Source organism: Dioscorea cayenensis, chromosome 11 (assembly GCF_009730915.1).
Source record: "Dioscorea cayenensis subsp. rotundata cultivar TDr96_F1 chromosome 11, TDr96_F1_v2_PseudoChromosome.rev07_lg8_w22 25.fasta, whole genome shotgun sequence".
In the NCBI taxonomy this organism is placed as follows: domain Eukaryota; kingdom Viridiplantae; phylum Streptophyta; class Magnoliopsida; order Dioscoreales; family Dioscoreaceae; genus Dioscorea; species Dioscorea cayenensis.
This window is the reverse complement of record NC_052481.1, coordinates 3,550,863-3,569,286: the sequence shown is the minus strand read 5'-3', so window position 1 is coordinate 3,569,286 and position 18,424 is coordinate 3,550,863. Positions and strand designations below refer to the sequence as shown.

The 18,424-nt window shown below is 35.2% G+C and overlaps 3 protein-coding genes across 3 annotated transcripts; 2 read left to right on the top strand and 1 right to left on the bottom strand.

Moving 5' to 3' along the window:
- Nucleotides 1-229: 229 nt before the first annotated feature.
- Nucleotides 230-1,980, top strand: LOC120271852 (cytochrome P450 89A2-like). The gene has a single exon (XM_039278531.1). The coding sequence runs from the start codon at nucleotides 276-278 to the stop codon at nucleotides 1,791-1,793; it is 1,518 nt and encodes a 505-aa protein (XP_039134465.1). The 5' UTR covers nucleotides 230-275; the 3' UTR covers nucleotides 1,794-1,980.
- A 4,967-nt stretch (nucleotides 1,981-6,947) lies between these two features.
- Nucleotides 6,948-7,929, bottom strand: LOC120271521. The gene is made up of 3 exons (XM_039278210.1): nucleotides 7,869-7,929; nucleotides 7,564-7,802; nucleotides 6,948-7,478 (listed from the first exon to the last, which is right to left on the bottom strand). The coding sequence occupies exons 1-3, from the start codon at nucleotides 7,927-7,929 to the stop codon at nucleotides 6,948-6,950; spliced, it is 831 nt and encodes a 276-aa protein (XP_039134144.1).
- A 7,827-nt stretch (nucleotides 7,930-15,756) lies between these two features.
- Nucleotides 15,757-17,378, top strand: LOC120271520 (cytochrome P450 89A2-like). Its single transcript, XM_039278209.1, has one exon. It carries the CDS (start codon nucleotides 15,757-15,759, stop codon nucleotides 17,374-17,376), a length of 1,620 nt encoding a protein of 539 aa, XP_039134143.1. The 3' UTR covers nucleotides 17,377-17,378.
- The last annotated feature ends 1,046 nt before the right edge of the window (nucleotides 17,379-18,424 follow it).

Here is an 18,424-nt window from a genome sequence, read left to right as displayed (position 1 = left end):
TAAATGACACAAAACGTGATTTACGAGGCTGAAGATGAACAAGGCTGTCTTATATTCATTATTGCACAAACGGGACTTAACACCAATCATTAAAAAACCAATAATAAAACATGTTATATATCTTGAAGCTGGATCACATAATCTGGGATCCCCATATGGTGTGGTCCTAGAAGTGACACGTACGTATCATTGTTCAACCTTTCAGGAGGAAGTTCATGTATATTATGTGTCAAAGAGCAGCTCATGCTCATGCACAGACAGGCCTTAATTAAGCCATGACACCAATATTGCTCCTCTTCCTCCTTGTGACCATCTCTCTTGCATTGCTCATTAATCAAAGAGAAAGAATTAGAATAAGAAAACTACCACCAAGCCCTCCAAGAATCCCTATACTTGGCAACCTACTATGGCTCACAAAACCCTTCTCCCAACTTGAAACCACTCTTCACCATCTACGTGCTAAGTATGGCCCTATCTTCACACTCTACATTGGTTCTCGTCCAGTCATCTTCATCATGGACGGAGCTCTCGCAAGCAGATCTCTTATACAGTGTGGTGAGGTATTCGCAGACCGGCCTCCACCACTGTCCACCAGTGCTCTCAACCCCAACCTTCACTCCATCAACAACACATCCTATGGCCATCTATGGCGTCTCCTCCGTCGGAACCTCATCTCGGAGGTCTTCTACCCACTAAAATCCAAAAAGTTAAGCGGCCACGTCCAACACATGGCCCTTGATATACTGCTCAAGCGTCTCAAGAACGAGGCTGAGGCAAACGGTGGTGTTGTCGTCCCCGTTCACAGCATCCAACACTGTGTTTCCTTCTTTATGACCTCCTTGTGCTTCGGCATGACTCTGGAGGAGAAGGTGGTGGACAAGATCAAGAACGTGCAGCTGGAGTTGTTGGCTGTTTTAGAGAATCATTTTGTTTTCGGTTTGTTGCCCAAGGCTGCATTACTGCTGTACTGGAGAAGGTTCGGAAAGTTGAAACAGCTCCGGCGAGTTCACGAGGAGCTTCTCATTCCCATAATCAGAGCACGCAAACAAGGAGAGAAGAATACTCATGACATGATCTCGTACGTGGACTCCCTTCTCAAACTCAAAGTCCCTGCAGACGGTGTAGGGAATATGAGAGAGCTAAGTGAAGAGGATATTGTGAATTTTATCTCTGAATTCCTAGATGCTAGCATATGGTCATCTGCTGCATCTTTGGAATGGATAATGGCAAACATTGTCAAACACCAAGACATACAAAAGAAGCTAAGGAAGGAGATCAGGTCAGTGGTGGGAGACACAAAGAGACGAATTGAGGAGGATGAGATACGAAGGATGCCATATCTAAAAGCAGTCATTCTTGAAGCTTTGCGGCGTCACTCACCGACGCATTTCTCAATTCCCCATAGTGTGAAAGAGGACGTGATCATGGACAAGTACTTGATACCCAAGGGCACAGTGGTGAACTACTCGGTTACAAGCATTGGGTTGGATGGGAGAGTGTGGAAGGATCCATTGGAGTTCAGGCCAGAGAGGTTCATGGCAGGAGGGGAAGGAGAAGGAGTGGACGTGAACTGTGGGAAGAGAGATATCAAGATGATGCCTTTTGGAGCCGGAAGGAGAATCTGCCCTGGCTCGGACATGGCGGTGCTTCTACTTCAGTACTTGGTGGCCAACTTGGTTAATGAGATTGAGTTGAATGCAGTGGAGGGTATGGAGGTTGATCTTGCTGCCAATGGAGAGATCTTTGCTGCCATGAAAAACCCACTCCATGCACGCATTGTTAATACGGCATGATTATTAAGTTTTATCAATATATATATATATATATATATATATACTTATGTACGATATGATGCTCCGCTGATATTCAGCGTCTATCATTTCTAGCTCTGTCCAAACATGTCTGAAATTTAGCGTGTTCCTAGTATCATTATTATTATTTTCTGTTTAAACTTTATTTTTAAAATATTGCTCTGTTTATTATAAGTAATATTTTTTTATATTTAATTACTATTTTCTCCTCAGACGCTTATTATTATTATTATTATTATTATTATTATTATTATTATGACCAATGCTGTATGAGGATTTGATCAATTGATGAAAGTTTTAGGCATGGAGGGACGAATGTGAAGCTTAATTAGTAATTAATTAATTTCAGTGGCATGTAAAGCATCTCATTATTTGTTGGTTTCAACAATACTAGCTATTTCAGCTGCCAGCAGTATTGATGACAATTAAATAAAACGAAATCAAGTATCAAATGTTTGACATGACAATTAAATAAAAGACAAGAAGATCTAAGTCCACAACAAAGGGAGTTTATTAACTCGTTAATAACTAGATGACGACTTGCTCAACGACCCAGTTAAGCTATCCACCACTCAACCCTACTCCTGATTTAAAAGAGAAAGAGAACAACTTAATTAGCTTGAGAGCCCAGCAAGCAACCATTAAAAATATGTGGATCACAAAAAGTTCAATAATTTTAAAAACATACAAAGTGTAACATAATGAAATAAATATCAGAATGAAACCGAGAAATAAAAAATAATTCAAAATAGATTTAATTTACTAAAAATAATGAGCATATAAGTCCCCCAAACAACTAATTCCAAAACAAAATATCCAAATTCATTTGTTTAAACTCAGTGACTCGAGTCAGATTTCAGAGCTTATATGTTTACCCTCGTTGACCGGATCCAGAATGTCAGAAGCCGTTATTCTTCACCGACAGAACGGTGTGAAACTATAATTTTTATGTCAGAAGTATGTGTCAACACGGTCAATGTTTAACCACTAGTAACAGGATTAGTGCATAGTTAATTGGGGACTGCGAGTTTCTATACAAAAGAATATATTGGGTTCAAAATTATCATCAACGTAATAATACTGAAATTCAGTGATCCCATTTTCTAACAAAAATAATTCCAATTATATCAACAACAACACATTTAGCAAAACAATAATTAAATAGCCAAAATTATAATATATATATATATAATAACTTGGAATTCAAGAGAAATAACTTACTGAAACATAATATATAGAAATTTACTAAATAATTAAATTATTACATAATTCAGATATAAATAACAGTCAGAATGGAATAAACAAAAGAATTATCAAACAATCTAGAAATTAGCACATTATTAAATAAATTCTGAAAATAAAATAAAACTCTGAAATTAAACAAACCATAATTCTGATATTAATGTTAGTTAAAAGATAATAATTTTCTAGTAAGATAACCAAACAACCAAATAAAAGAAGAAATAATTTAACTAAAAATTTAGCAAGAGTCACGAATACATCATATATTAATATTTATAGGTGGTTTACTTACCTATTTAAAGCCAAAAACTAAATGTATCCCAAAATTAGGCTTCCACGGAATACCCTATATTTGAGAACACTTTCCAAGGATATCAATAACAATGATCCACACAAGCCTAAAAGTTATACCAAATTAATTTCACTCATTAAATGACCACCTATTGAAGACAATTAGAACAAGGTCAAACTTAGGAACTTTGGCATGAGTATCAAAGGCTCCTATATTAATTCAAGAAGTAGGTTTAAGACCCCACAAGAAAACAATATAATCACTCAAAATTAAATAATGCTTCCCACTATTGACATGGTATATCAACATTAGACTGAAGCTATCCGGTAATTTTTAGGAAGCTTTACAGCATGCTAAACCCTCATCACACGGTTCACATTTGACAATATTACAAATCAGAATAAGATACAATCATCCAAATTAACAAACTAAAAATAAACAAATATTTTATTTGACCTCCATCATCAAAATTCAGTAGTATCTGCAAACTCTAATAAACTAATAAAACAAATAGAATTACAAAACTACTTTTCCTTATAATAAAAAAGAATATATATATTGTCAATATATAAAAAAAACCCAACTCTACACTAAACACAGCGATTCTAACCCATAAATTTAATATATATATATATATATATATATATATATATAATATGTGTGTGCGCTAAAATAGTGGACGGTAGCACACCAAATCCAATTCCACATTCAATGAAAAACAGAATTTGGAAAAAGAAAATCTAATTTTTCCCAAACCAAGGATAATGCTTTTAAAAATTAGAGAACTTGAGCATGAATGAAGGCAACAACAAGCTTACAAATAAATGTAGAAAATTCACTGTGCAATGACTTGTTTCATTATGAGATAATCAAACCACTAAGCACATAACATAAACCCTAAGCAAGAACATTAAAAAATGCCATGACAAGATCTAGGAGATAAAAAGAATTCTACCACTTAGCCATAGATCCTAGGAAAAGAACTCTTACCTCAAAACGAAAGTGACACAAAACCCTTGACGATGAGACCTATCTCCGTCCTCGCCACAGGCATCACACACCAAAAAGGGAGAAGAGAAATGAGGCTAGATCTCTCCCCCTTTCTTAATCCAAACGGGAATCTAAAATGGAAGAAACGTAGAGAAGGCTAGGGTTTTGAAAACCTAAAAATAAAATATAAAGATAAACATAAAGAGAGAGAGAGAAAGAGAGAGGAAAAGGGGGAGGGGGAGTTCAACATCAATGCATGCCATCTGATTGTTGTTTTCTCACTCTTGATGTCATTGATATGCTTTACATATTTCCATTTTATTTTTTTTCTTTGAAATTACTTAAACATTATTAAAGAATGTTTTATTGTTTTGTATCATTAATACGGCTGTAAGCGCTGGACTATAAGCTTCACTGTGCTACCCTTGTGATCTCCCTTACAAGCGTAAGCTCTGGTCGTAAACTCCTCTGGATGGTGTTTATGGGTATCTTTACGGGCGTAAGTTCTGCCAGTAAGGTCCTTTAGTTTGGCTCTGAACTAGGGTGTAAGGGCGTGTTTGGTTAGGAAGTGAGTGACCGAAATGGGGGAAGTCTGAAAACACCACTTCGGTAAAAGTGTGAATTTCAGTTAGAAATCTTGACTTCCATGTGTTTGATTGAGAGGGAAATCCCCACTTCAGTAACCACTTCAGGTGTTTGGATGGTAAAAATGAAAATCTGGAATAGATTACTTCAGTAGTTTCTTGTGTTTGGTAACACCGAAGTGGGGTTAAGATCACCAGTTCGGGATAGAGGTGAGGTTACCCCATATTTGTTATATAGGTTATTTCTTGAAAATTTAATAGTCTATTAACATATTATAATGTTAATTACTTACTAGTTACAAAACATTATAGTTTTTTAAATGATAAATTGGGTTATTTTTAAGTCTACATTTTTAATTGAATTAATTTCGTTTTTCTATATAACCCCAAAATTAAGGCATGTATTACTGTATAAGATTTATATTTTTTAATTTTTTTTAACATTATGATATTTAAATTATAATTGCTTTGAAATAATTTTTTTCTAAGTACAAGTTATATATCCATATTTACAAAATATTACCAAATTATATATATATATATATATAATAAATTTACATATGCTAATCACAAAAAAAAATAAATAAATGGAACCTGTAGATTTGTAAGAAAATAAAACAATCCTTAATTATCATCTTTGAAACTTTTCTAACAAACCTCTCAATCACCCATACACTAACGTCCACAAGAAATGAAAATTATAAACAAGATATATTACATGATCCAGTATCCAAAATACTCCAAAGTTAAATTACATCACACGAGTATGCAAAATATTCCAATCCTATATTTCACCTATTTTTAAGGTATTCATTGCTATGCCGATTTCATTCATGAGCTCTGATGGTCTGATATGCAAGTCTATAACCCAGTTTTCCAGACTTAGAGTTTTGAATAGAAGACCCCAATGTTGTTTTGTCTGAGCAACTGTATTTGTAGTATCTCAAGGGAACCCATCCACATGCCTCATAAACGTCTCCTACAAGTGTAATTGCAATTAAAATCTTATATATCCAAAATAAAACATATAATAATAACTACAAGAACACACACACATCTATATACGTATCTATAAAACTTCAGTATCACAATCTTCAATGATCTCTTGAAATACACAACTCATTCTTTGTCTTCAAAATAATCATGGTGTACCTCTGATCACAATCCATTCCTGCTACTCAAATATCATCTTATGAAGTCTCCTATCAATGTTATCAACTTTCAAGCACAACTCTAATAACAATTATATAATGGCAAGCTTCATTGTCAATATAAACCTTACAATTTATAAGAATTTGAAAAGAGTATGCTTACATGTTTGACTTGTGTCCGAAGCAAATCCTGTCTTCTTGGCATGGCTCAGGTAATAGCAAGAGTGACAATAAGCACATTCATTGGCATTGTTCTTTTTGTAAAAACAACTGAAGCGACCATAAACTATACAAGATGGCTGCAATGGTGGCATCACATGCCTCCTAATTGCCTCTCCACACTTGTATAAATCAGTTTAAAACAAATACTCATATAAAAAAAATATGTCCATACATTCTGAAATTAGAAAAATGCATAGGGAACCAATTACCAAATGAGATACGGAATGGCTGCAAAAGATTGCCAGTGAAGTGCCCGTCATTTTGCCCCGCCAGTGCCCTAATTTGGTTTTTGTCCCATAAAACGCGACTGTGCCTCAGTGCAATGTCACACTTTGCCTTTCATCATTGTCATTATACCATAAGCTGAAATTCAAACAAAAACAAAAGAAAGATAGCCATGTTAGTAACAAACACACAAATATTCAAACCTGGCATAGGTCTCGACAAACATACACATGTCAACAGCATGAAATGCAGAAAGCCAAAACAAATGAAATGCATAACGGATGCAACCACAGCAAGATATCACATGGTTGGTCACCCCATAACAAAACATGAGTCAGTCATGATGCATGAAATGCAGGGACATGCAATAAAATAAGCAGGCATTAGAAGTAGGATCTGGTATAGAGGCCCAAGCACTATAGGTGCTGAATCAATCCATCCTCGACAGAAATTGTTCGATCCAATCCTTCCTGAGTTCCATATCCTTCACTAGGAATACTCTTGCCTCATTCTCATGAAACTGCAGATAATCAAACACCTGAAGGAGTTCCTTCTTCTGAAACCCGTCAACCTCTATAACCTTTGCATACAAGGTCTCCGTCCAGTCGGTGGGGTTCTTAATGGCAGATGCCATTTCTCCTACCACAATAATGAGATCGCCCATCATAGAAGGGTTCTTCGAACCCTTACTTGAACGTTGTAACCTTTGTGCAGATGATGTAGCGGGGCTACCAACAACCGGTGGGGCAGAGTTTACATCAGCATCATCATTGCTTGGCTGTTCAACTGGGCCTTCATCAAAGTTCTCCATAATATTGCCTTCATACTTAGATTTATCCCCGAAACCAGCATACAGAGAGGCCGCATATGCGCCCGTCACATTGTCGTCACCACATATAATCCTCACTGTTTCATAATGTTCAATTGGTTTATTTATAAAAGCCTTGGCTATCGGGTGAGCCTATATTACAATGCCGTTAACAACAAAGTGCACATGTACATGCATAGGCTGTAATATTGTTTTCATGAAAAGTGAATCATGTTACCTCGATGTAGGTCAGGGCAACCATGGGATCAATTGTGATGGTCTTCATGGCGTCATTCCAACCTGCCCCACCGAGATCTCTCACCTTTTTTATCTCAACATATCGTGATTTCAATGTTCGATAATGATTTTCAACATTCTCAGCACTGAAGTCAATATCGAACCTAGAATTGACGGCGACAGCAACAAATACAAATGCAGCTCGTTTAAATGATTTGTCGCATTTCATCCCTTTTTTGACTTGTTCAACAAGAAGTGGAATTAGAAAACTATCGTATTTGGCCTTCTACCTCTTATTAGGGGTACCCTGCTTGCTGCCAGATGCCCTTGATGAGGATTTCTCAGCAGCACGCTCGATACCCTCCATAGTCGCTGAAATTCTAATGGACAAATGGAGTTTGTGAGACATTATAACTGTTTGCTGGAATCTGCGTTAGTTGAAGAGATCTACACATGTATATCATATACTAATAACCGAATGAAAATTACTATCAGACGCCAATATAAAAATCTTAAGAACATGTGAATCACAAAAATTAATACACTCAGAATCATCATTGAAGAACAAAAAATGTGACAATGTTGTAAAGAACATGTAAATCAAATCCTTTAAACATGCATGTCAGAATATAATGGCAGTTTTAAAAAATAACAAATACCACCTGATTCATGGGGAAAAATAAACATATAGTGATTAAAGAAATTCAGTAAGAAAACAACAGGTTATTCTTGACAACATAATATGATAGATTTCAGAACAAGTATAATCCTTTTAACTATTTCAGAATATAATAACAGTTTCCAGAAATAATTAACATCAAACAAGTGAAACATATAAAATAATAGACCTATGATATCGTTATCCATGAAAAAAGAAGAAAATGTACCAACTGAATCTAGGAAAAACAAATAAACATACAAGGAATAAAGAAATTCAGTAAGAAAAATCAGTAGGTCATTGTAGACAACATAATATGAAAGATTTCAGAACAATTATAATCCTTTTAACTAGTTTAGAGTTTAATGATAGTTTTCAGAAATGATTAACAACAACAAGTGAAACATGGAAAACAACAGACCTATGATAAAGATATACATTGAAAAAAAAAAATTACTTACTGAATTAGGGGAAAAAAATTAACATACAAGGAATAAAGAAAATCAGCAATCCAATATTAACAACATAATATGAAAGATTTCAGAACAAGTATAATGAAAAGAATATAATGACAGTTTCCAGAAATGATTAACAGCGAACAAGTGAAACACGAAAGGATCAGACCTATGATATTGTTATCCATGAAAAAAGAACTAAATGCACCAACTGAATCCAGGGAAAAAAATGAGCATATAAAGAATAAAGAAATTCAGTAAGAAATTAGCAGGTCAATATTAACAACATAATATGAAAGATTTCAGAACAAGTATAATGAAAAGAATATAATGACAGTTTCCAGAAATGATTAACAGCAAACAAGTGAAACATGAAAAGAACAGACCTATGATTAACAGCAAACAAGTGAAACATGAAAAGAACAAACCTATGATATTGTTTTCCATGAAAAAAACCAAGAAATACCAAGTGATTCAACGGAAAAAACATACAAGGAATAAAGGAAAAAAACCACGAAAGGACAAGTGAAGCATTTAAACAGAACATGTAGTCCAGACATTGTAGGTTAAGGAAAAAGGCAAATTGGCAACAAGCAAGCATGCAACGACAAAGATGTCCTTAGTAATACCCATAACAAGCTGTAAATAATGATCACACAAATCCACTATATCGATCCCACATGTCATGCGCTGTCTTGTCTCTAAGTTCAATGAATTGTCGATTTTCTTCTCGCTGTTCTCGTTGTGATCGGGGTTGTGATGACATAATTTGTTCATCATGTTGAGTGATTCCTTCATACAATAGTATATCATTTGGGTCGACACCTGCTATGTAGTTATGTAATATGCAGCATGCGATAACTAACCTAACCTGTGTCCTGAATGAGAAGAATGGACGTGATGTAAGGATTTTGAAACGGTTCTTCAAGATTGAGAAAGCGCGCTCTACTCGAGACCGAAGCATCGAGTGTGGAAGATTGAACAATTCCTTGGGGTTTGTTGGAGCGCGTCCACTATGCTCTTTTAAGTGGTACCTAACACCTCCATATGGTGCTATGAAACCCTGCATAGTGGTATAACCGGCGTCTACAAGATAATATTTCCCTATAAGAATGGCATTCGTTAAGTGGATTATCTTGAAATATTTTAATTGCTAAAATGTAAGGTTTCCTACCTTCTATCATTTTTAAACCATCAGGTTGTGGTCTTGATAGTGCATCTTTTAGGACAGTGAAGTCATTGGCTGATCCTTCCTAACCTGCCAACACATAAGTGAACTGCAAGTCAGGGTTCACTACAACCAAGACATTCTGTGTTGGGCCTTTTCGACCACGAAACCGAGGTAGTTATTGAGGGGGGATGGATGCATCAATATGCTTCCTGTCTAGCAAACCTATACAATCCTACATGACAAAAGTTTATGAACGAACATGGAACGAATGATTTAAGGGGAAATTATTAAATTTTGCATGTCAAGTTTACTTACTTTGAAAAATGGGTACCAGTTCGGGTTACTTTCGATTTCCATGTGACAATTGCCGCAAGGGGGATGTACAAAATCATCTCGAATGGCACAAATAGCTTTGAGTACGTTATTGAAATATTGACTTATTGTTTCACCAAATCGAACATATTCAACCCTCATGGTCCTATTTTTTGTATTGTGACCAACAATATGCAAGAACATAGATAACTATTCCTCGATAGATACATGACGCGTGTCGAGAAGGAGGTGCTTGTCACGCATGATCGACGCTAGATGCATAAAAGGACCACGTCCATCCTAAAATAGCTCACACAATAATCGCGGTCACTCCTTAAAACACGTTCCATATGCTTTTTTCTAGTTAGGTCCCGAAATATAGATGGTTCCTTACTTCTACCTCGCCTAGGTTGATTCATTTCCTCAATTAGGCAGGCGACAACCACAACAATGGTAGTGAACGCCGCAACCAATGGCCTCACACGTTCATTATCAATCCAGCTAGCCATCTACATAATAAGGATGCCATTATTGATTTCGACATTAACATACTAAGTTAATTCAATACATCAAACTCATGAATTGGCGGCTACTAAACTAAGCAGAAGCCTACTTTAGAGTATCTGTATATACCTACAGGCCTACTTAATGGAAATCCCTAATGATTCAATAACACAAATTTCATGTACAATCAAGCATCATGCAAAGGAACATCATGCAAAGCAGCATAAGGAGCAACAAATTTAACGAACATGCACATGAAAATTGGTTTACAGAAAGGAAAACATAAAGAAAAAGAATTTGTAAACGACATTCATATAGAGCATTGAGACACAATTTAAATAATTAAAGGACAGTAGTATATTTTGCTAAGGTTCAAACCTGCACGAGTATCAAATATTGCTATACAACTCTAGAAAACATTAAAAATAAATTACATGTAAAGATCATACCAAAATGCAATGGATAAGACACATAGTACTCAATTCATGAAATACTCGAAAGGGAAAAAACTTTTAGAAGTAGCAGCATCAAGATACATATAGTAGGAAACAGTAATCATTCTTGAACAAACTAAAATGGTATGACTGCCACTATAAATCAGATAATAGGTAATGCATCTTCAAAATTAACCAAAGGCTGAGAATAACATTCAAACCAAAGCTAGAACATGCTATGGTTACATCAGGAAAAGAAAAATAAAAGTCAACAATGAAATAACATGGTAGGAAGATGTGTTTGACAAATAGGAAAATACAAGTCCAAATGGCTTTCATATTATGCAGTTAGGACGAAAAATAAAGCAAAACAAATTTTATATTACACAACTCTCAGAATTGATGCAATGAAGATCTATATGGAAATGAGAAAGATATGCACTAAAACAAATTGCATATATATGAAAATATGCCAAGTAATAAATCAGATATAAGCGAAACATATATAATCAAACATGGCAAATTACATGCCGTGAACAACTGCAATTTAGTAAAATAATAAAACTAAGGAGAAAATTTATGCCATATCAAGATCAATAGAGATAAATCAAAATTAAAAATGATGGTAAGGAGATTACAATATAAAATTAAATACAATCAACTGAAAAAATTAATGTTATTGCAGATATGTAAGGAAAAAGAAGAACGGTTGAATGAAACCCTGAAAAAATACACACACACCATATCAAGGAAAAAACAAAACGAGAAAAAATGATGGTAAGGTAACAAGATCACATGATAAATAAACTAGAATCGACCAAGGAAAAAAATTTGATGTTCTTGTAGATCTATAAAAAAAAAGAATGGGGCAAGACAAACCCCTACAAAAAATACACATACATTCGCATCCTCAGAAAAAATTAAGGAAAAAACTGAGAAAGAAACGATGGTAAGATGATTACTTGATGGCCACAATCAATAAAAAAAAATCCTTTGATGTTCTTGCAGATCTATAAGAAACAAGAAGAACGACAGAAGACAAGCCCTAGAAAAAAATACAGATACGTTCTCATCCTCAGAAAAACTAAATGAGAAAACCAACTGAGAAAAATGATGGTATGAAGATTGCATGATAAAACCAAAAGGAAATGATGTTCTTATAGATTTGTAACAAATAACAAGAACGAAAGCCTGAAAACAAATTACAACTAACCACGAGGAAAATGAAAGGAAAAAAGTAAAAAAAAAAAACCACAGAAATATCATCGTCCACACCCGTTGGGAAGAGAGATGGCTACCGAGTAGATGGTGATAGAGAGACTGGTAGATGGCGACAAAGAGAGAGACCAGTAGACGATGAATTGGAAAAGGGGAATCAGCCGGAGGAGATGATGGGGCCAAGTAGACTACGAGAAAGAGGCCGGGTTGCGGCCGAAGAGAGAAGACGGAGTGATCGAGATGGCGACGTAATCAAAACCCTAGACAGGGTGATGGGCAAAAGACGGGGTGAAGTGGAAATGGCCTAGGAAATGGGAAAAGAGGGGGTGATTGTAAGCAAAAGCACGTGATACCACGTGACAGAAGTCAGATGCTTCAAACCCGACTTCAGGGTTTTTTTCGCCGAAGTCAAATGGGGAACTTGCTGGTTTTGGAACCAGGAAAATCAACATTTCGGAGTTCACTTCGGCGAACCAAACACAAGGAAGTCATTGGGAACTCACCGGTTCAGTCACTTCGACCTCCACTTCGGCGAACCAAGCATGCCCTAATGAGCCAACCTACTCGTAATCTACTCGAGATCAGCTCGGTCAGTGCTCAAATTCGATTCGATTTTTCACGAGCGAAGCCGAGCTCGAGCCCAAACATACTCAGCTCGTGAGGCTCACGAGCCTAAACAAGCTTATATATAATATTAAATTATATATTAATTACATAAATATTATATAAATATATTAATTACAAAAATATATAATTAAATAACTATATTTAATTACTTACATTATATACATATTATCCTAACTCGAGCTTAAATGAGCCGAGCTCGAGCTACTTGAGATTTTCAGCGAGCCGAGCTCGAGCAAAAAAAAATGGCTCGAATGAGCTCAAGCCGAGCTCAAGCCTTCAAATAATATACTCGAGCCAAGCTCAAGCTTGATACTCGGCTCGGCTCGGCTTGTTTACAACCCTACTCTGAACTCTCTTTTATGGGCATAAGCATGTCGGCAAGATTCTTTGGAAGATGCTTACGGCTGTAAGTGAGGTCATAAGCTGCCCATAAGCCATCTTGTTTGCTTTGTCGTTATTTAATTTATACCAAAAGAGCCATCTTCTTTGTTTTGGATATGGAGTACTTCTTTTAGTTTTCTCATCTTTGAGTACTGCTCGAAACCTGAGAATGTAAAACACACTATGTTTAGCACCGAATTCCACAATATGATTTTAATACAAACCTAATGAGTATACAAAATGATATGAAAATAATAGAATATTATACACTGATCAATCATTATTTCAAGATTTGGTTGTTTAATAAACATATCATTATTTTTTACTTATATTTGAAATTACTCAAACAGTATTAATGTTTTATTGTTTCATGACATAATAGTAACATGATAAATTCATTTCTCTTATTCAAGTATTTTATGTGACAGTACGTTAAATGGTCATATGATAGGATCATAAAAATTTTGGCATCAAATTTTCACGCCGGAGGTGGAAGATAATATTTTTAGTGATGACATAAATATTTATAGAATATATTATATAATTAACATAATATTTTCTGGTGATGAATTTTAAAATATCTTTTTTTAAACAAAGTTTAATATAATGTCACTAGAATTAACATATATTATCAATAATTATTTTAATTTTATAATATATCTTAGTTAATTAATTTTTGTGACATACAAGTTTGCCACTAAAATATAAATAATATATAATGACATGTTGTTGTCACAAATAAAATATGCTGTTAAGTGATCATGGTATTAAAGAATGTCACCATTTGCTAATTAAATTAATTAATTTTATATAATAAACTGTTAAATGTTATTAAAAATAAAAATATTAAATGGCATACATATTTTGTCATATAAAATTATTAATTTCAATTTTGCTATTGGATTGTGTTAGTGAAAATTAAATAGGTATGCCACTTGGTAATTTAATCACATCATTTTTTTTTAACATTTTAATTTTCATATGAATTTTTCTTTTGTATATTAAATAGTGTTTGGCATTAAGAAAATTTACTTTAATTTAAAATTTGTGGTCACAGTTAAAAGAACATTAAATTTGGTGTAAACTTTTGCCTATTTCTTTAAAAAAAAAAAAGTGTAATTCTTTAATCAACAAAAAAAAAAAAAACTAATTCTTTAAACAAGGCAGAACTTTTAAATCTATTAAAATTGGACAAAGGCTAGTTTCTACCTTATATATAGAACAATTCAAAACTTTGATTAATATCTCATGATAATTTCATTAGGCTAGACCAATATTCAAGTTCACAGCGTCATCATTCCGAATCAATCATTTTCCAAATGAATTACTTTGGTACTCATGATCCTTACTCTAATTTTTTTTTAAAATGAGATGGGCAAACCCTTTATTTTAACTAAATTTATGTTATGTAATATATACCTGCTTATTTATTTTATAACTAATAAAATCTAATGATCACTCATAGTGGGGTAATCTCGTTTTGAGTATCCATATTCAAATCCTAATTTATAAATCCATGCAACCAAACACACAAAAAAAATAGATTCAATCACATTTTTAGAATACATAATTTTACAAATTGGCAATCCACCACATTTTAACTATATCCAACTAAACGCCCTATTAGTGGAAACAACAATGCAATGAAGAATAGGATAACAACTTCACTTAATTAACACCGAAATGGTAGATAAAAGTCTTATAGCTTGAATTAAACTTTGAAAACAAAACTCCAAAGCATCCCACAATAAGAAAGAACTAAGGAATTAGATATCGGACTTTTAATTAAACCTTAAACCCTAAACCTTAAACTAAATAATGGACTCTTGGCTAAACCCTAAACCCTAAAAACTTAATCAACCCTCAACATTACATATTTTAAATTGAGAGAAAATATAAACAGGACGTATATATCAGAATATTTTATTGTCTCCCAAATTTAGAATATTGTGTTATTGTTTTGCCATGTGATTTGATTGATTAATGAGGTATTAACTTTAGAAACCTTTATTTCGTACATGCCAATACCAAAATCAAATATAATGGTCTCAAATTAAAGCTCTCAGCTTTCTCCAATCCACGACTTGACTTCAAAGTGCTGTGTCCTACCAAAAAGTGCCCATGATCTTCTCAGTAGTGGAGAGGGTAAAGCAAACACAATAAGAAGATATTGGTAGGATTCAACACTTAGTATATGCGTAGTGGCCTAAGTGACACAAGATGAGTACAAAAGACAAACGTGACTCACGAAGCTGAAGATACACAAAACCATCTTATGTCCACATTTGCACAAATGGGACTTAACACCAATCATTACAAAATTAATAGTAAAATATGTCATCTAAAGCACCTTAGTAATCTAATAAATTAAGGACCAATGCACACAATAAGTAAGTTTGAAGTATCACATTATCAGGGATAAACAACACCTACAATGTGGTCCTCACTCCTCGAGGTGACACTATTGTCCAACCTTTCAGTGCTTCATGTATATTATATATGCACCAAAGAGAAGCTCAAGCTCATTCACTGGTCTCAAGCTATGACACCATTATTGCACCTCTTCACCGTTGTGGCGATCTCTCTTGCAATATTGCTCCTCAATCAAAGAAAAAGAAGAAGATTACCACCAAGCCCTCCAACAATCCCAATACTTGGTAACCTACTATGGCTCACAAAGCCCTTCTCCCACTTTGAACCCACTCTTCACCATCTACGTGCTAAGTATGGCCCTATCTTCACCCTCTATGTTGGTCCTCGTCCAGTCATCTTCATCATGGACGGGGACCTCGCACGCCGATCTCTTATACAGAGTGGTGAGGTCTTCGCAGACCGGCCTCCGCCACTGTCTACCAGTGCTCTTAACCCCAACCTTCACTCCATTAACAACACATGCCATGGCCATATATGGCGTCTCCTCCGCCGGAATCTCGTCTCGAAGGTCATCCACCCATGCAAATCCACCAAGTCAAGCGCCCACGTCCAACGCATGGCCCTTGATATACTCCTCAAGCGTCTCAAGAACGAGGCTGTGGCCAACGGTGGCATCGTTGTCCCCGTTCACAGCATCCAACACTGCGTTTCCTTCTTGATGACCTCCTTGTGCTTCGGTGTGACTCTTGAAGAGAAGGTGGTGGACAGAATCAAGAACATGCAGCTGGAGTTGTTAGGGGTTTTGGAGAATCTTTATGTTTTCGGTTTGTTGCCCAAGGCGGCATTGCTGCTCTACTGGAGAAGGTTGGGAAAGTTGAAACAACTCCGGCAAGCTCATGAGGAGCTTCTCATTCCCATAATCAGAGCATGTAAACAGAGAGAGAAGAATACTCATGACATGATCTCGTACGTGGACTCCCTTCTCAACCTCAAACTCCCGGCAGGCAGTGCAGGGAATATGAGAGAGCTATGTGAAGAGGATATTGTGAACTTCATCTCTGAATTTCTAGATGCTAGCATCTGGCCAGCTGCTGCAGCTTTGGAATGGATAATGGCAAACTTTGTTAAACACCAAGATATACAAGAGAAGCTAAGGAAAGAGATCAGGTCAGTTGTGGGAGACAAAAAGAGACGAATTGAGGAGGATGAGACACAAAGGATGCCATATCTAAAAGCAGTCATCTTTGAAGCTTTGCGGCGTCACTCGCCGGCGCACTTCTTGATTCCCCATAGCGTGAAAGAGGACGTGATCGTGGATGAGTACTTGATACCCAAGGGCACCGTGGTGAACTATTCGGTGACAAGCATTGGATTGGATGGGAGAGTGTGGGAGGATCCATTGGAGTTCAGGCCAGAGAGGTTCATGGCAGGAGGGGAAGGAGAAGGAGTGGACGTGAACTGTGGGAAGAGAGATATCAAGATGATGCCTTTTGGAGCCGGAAGGAGGATCTGCCCTGGCTCGGACATGGCGGTGCTTCTACTTCAGTACTTGGTGGCCAACTTGGTTAATGAGATTGAGTTGAAGGCAGTGGAGGGGATGGAGGTGGATCTTTCTTCCAATGCAGAGCTCTTTGCTACCATGGAAAGCCCACTCCATGCACGCATTGTTAATATTGCATGATGACTAAGTTTATCGAGTATGTCATATATATATATATAGTCTTGCTCAAGTGATATTCAACATTTGTCATTTGTAGCTCTGTTCAAGCATGTCCAAACTATGTTTGGTTTTGAGGTGTGTGCTTAATGTTATTATTATTTTTGGTAATTATATATGAAATATGTTTTACATTTAAACTACAAGCCCGGTTTATTATAATAACATTTATCATAATATTCTGCTTTATACTATTAATGCAGAGCTCTTTGCTGCCATGAAGATTAATTAATTTGGTTTGTTTTATAATTAAACATATCATTATTTTGTTTTAACCATGGAGATCATTGAACTTCAGCTTTGCCATAACAAATGTTATTTATTTAATTTTGGTAGAATTTCAACATCAACCCATTCCATTTCATTGTTTTTGTTACTCTAGATGTTATTTATAAGGCTTTCCATAACACTACGTTTTTCAACTTTAATTATATTTTATTCAAGTTTCAAGTGACATCCATAAACACTCCTAAAGATGTTTTAGTGTTTCATGACATAAGATACGAGTAAGCATTCCACTTATGAGGTATGCATGCAAGATGTCTGGCGCTCGTTATTCATGATATATATATATATATATTCTTAAGTTATTTAACTTGTTTTGATCGATTTATCTAATTCAGTATATATCATTTCATTATTTTTCAGCTATAATTAAGAAATAAAAAAAAACACATATGACAATTAAATTACGGAAAACTTTTGATTTGATCACCAAACTAAAAAAATTCAAGTGCCTCATTTAACTTAATTAATTATTATTCTCTTTCAACATGGATCATAATACCTACATTTTAATAACAGACTGAGACAATTATCCAGAATTAGTTGGCTCAAAGAAGAGGATTCTAATACTAAATACTTTCATTTCGTTGCTAATGGGAGGCACAATAAAAACTTTATTCCTAGAATCTGCTTCAATGGTTCTTGGATTGAAGGAAACCAAAACTTGGGTAAAATCTTTTTAGATCATTTTGGACTTCTTTTCGGAATTGCTAGATCCTCTCGATTC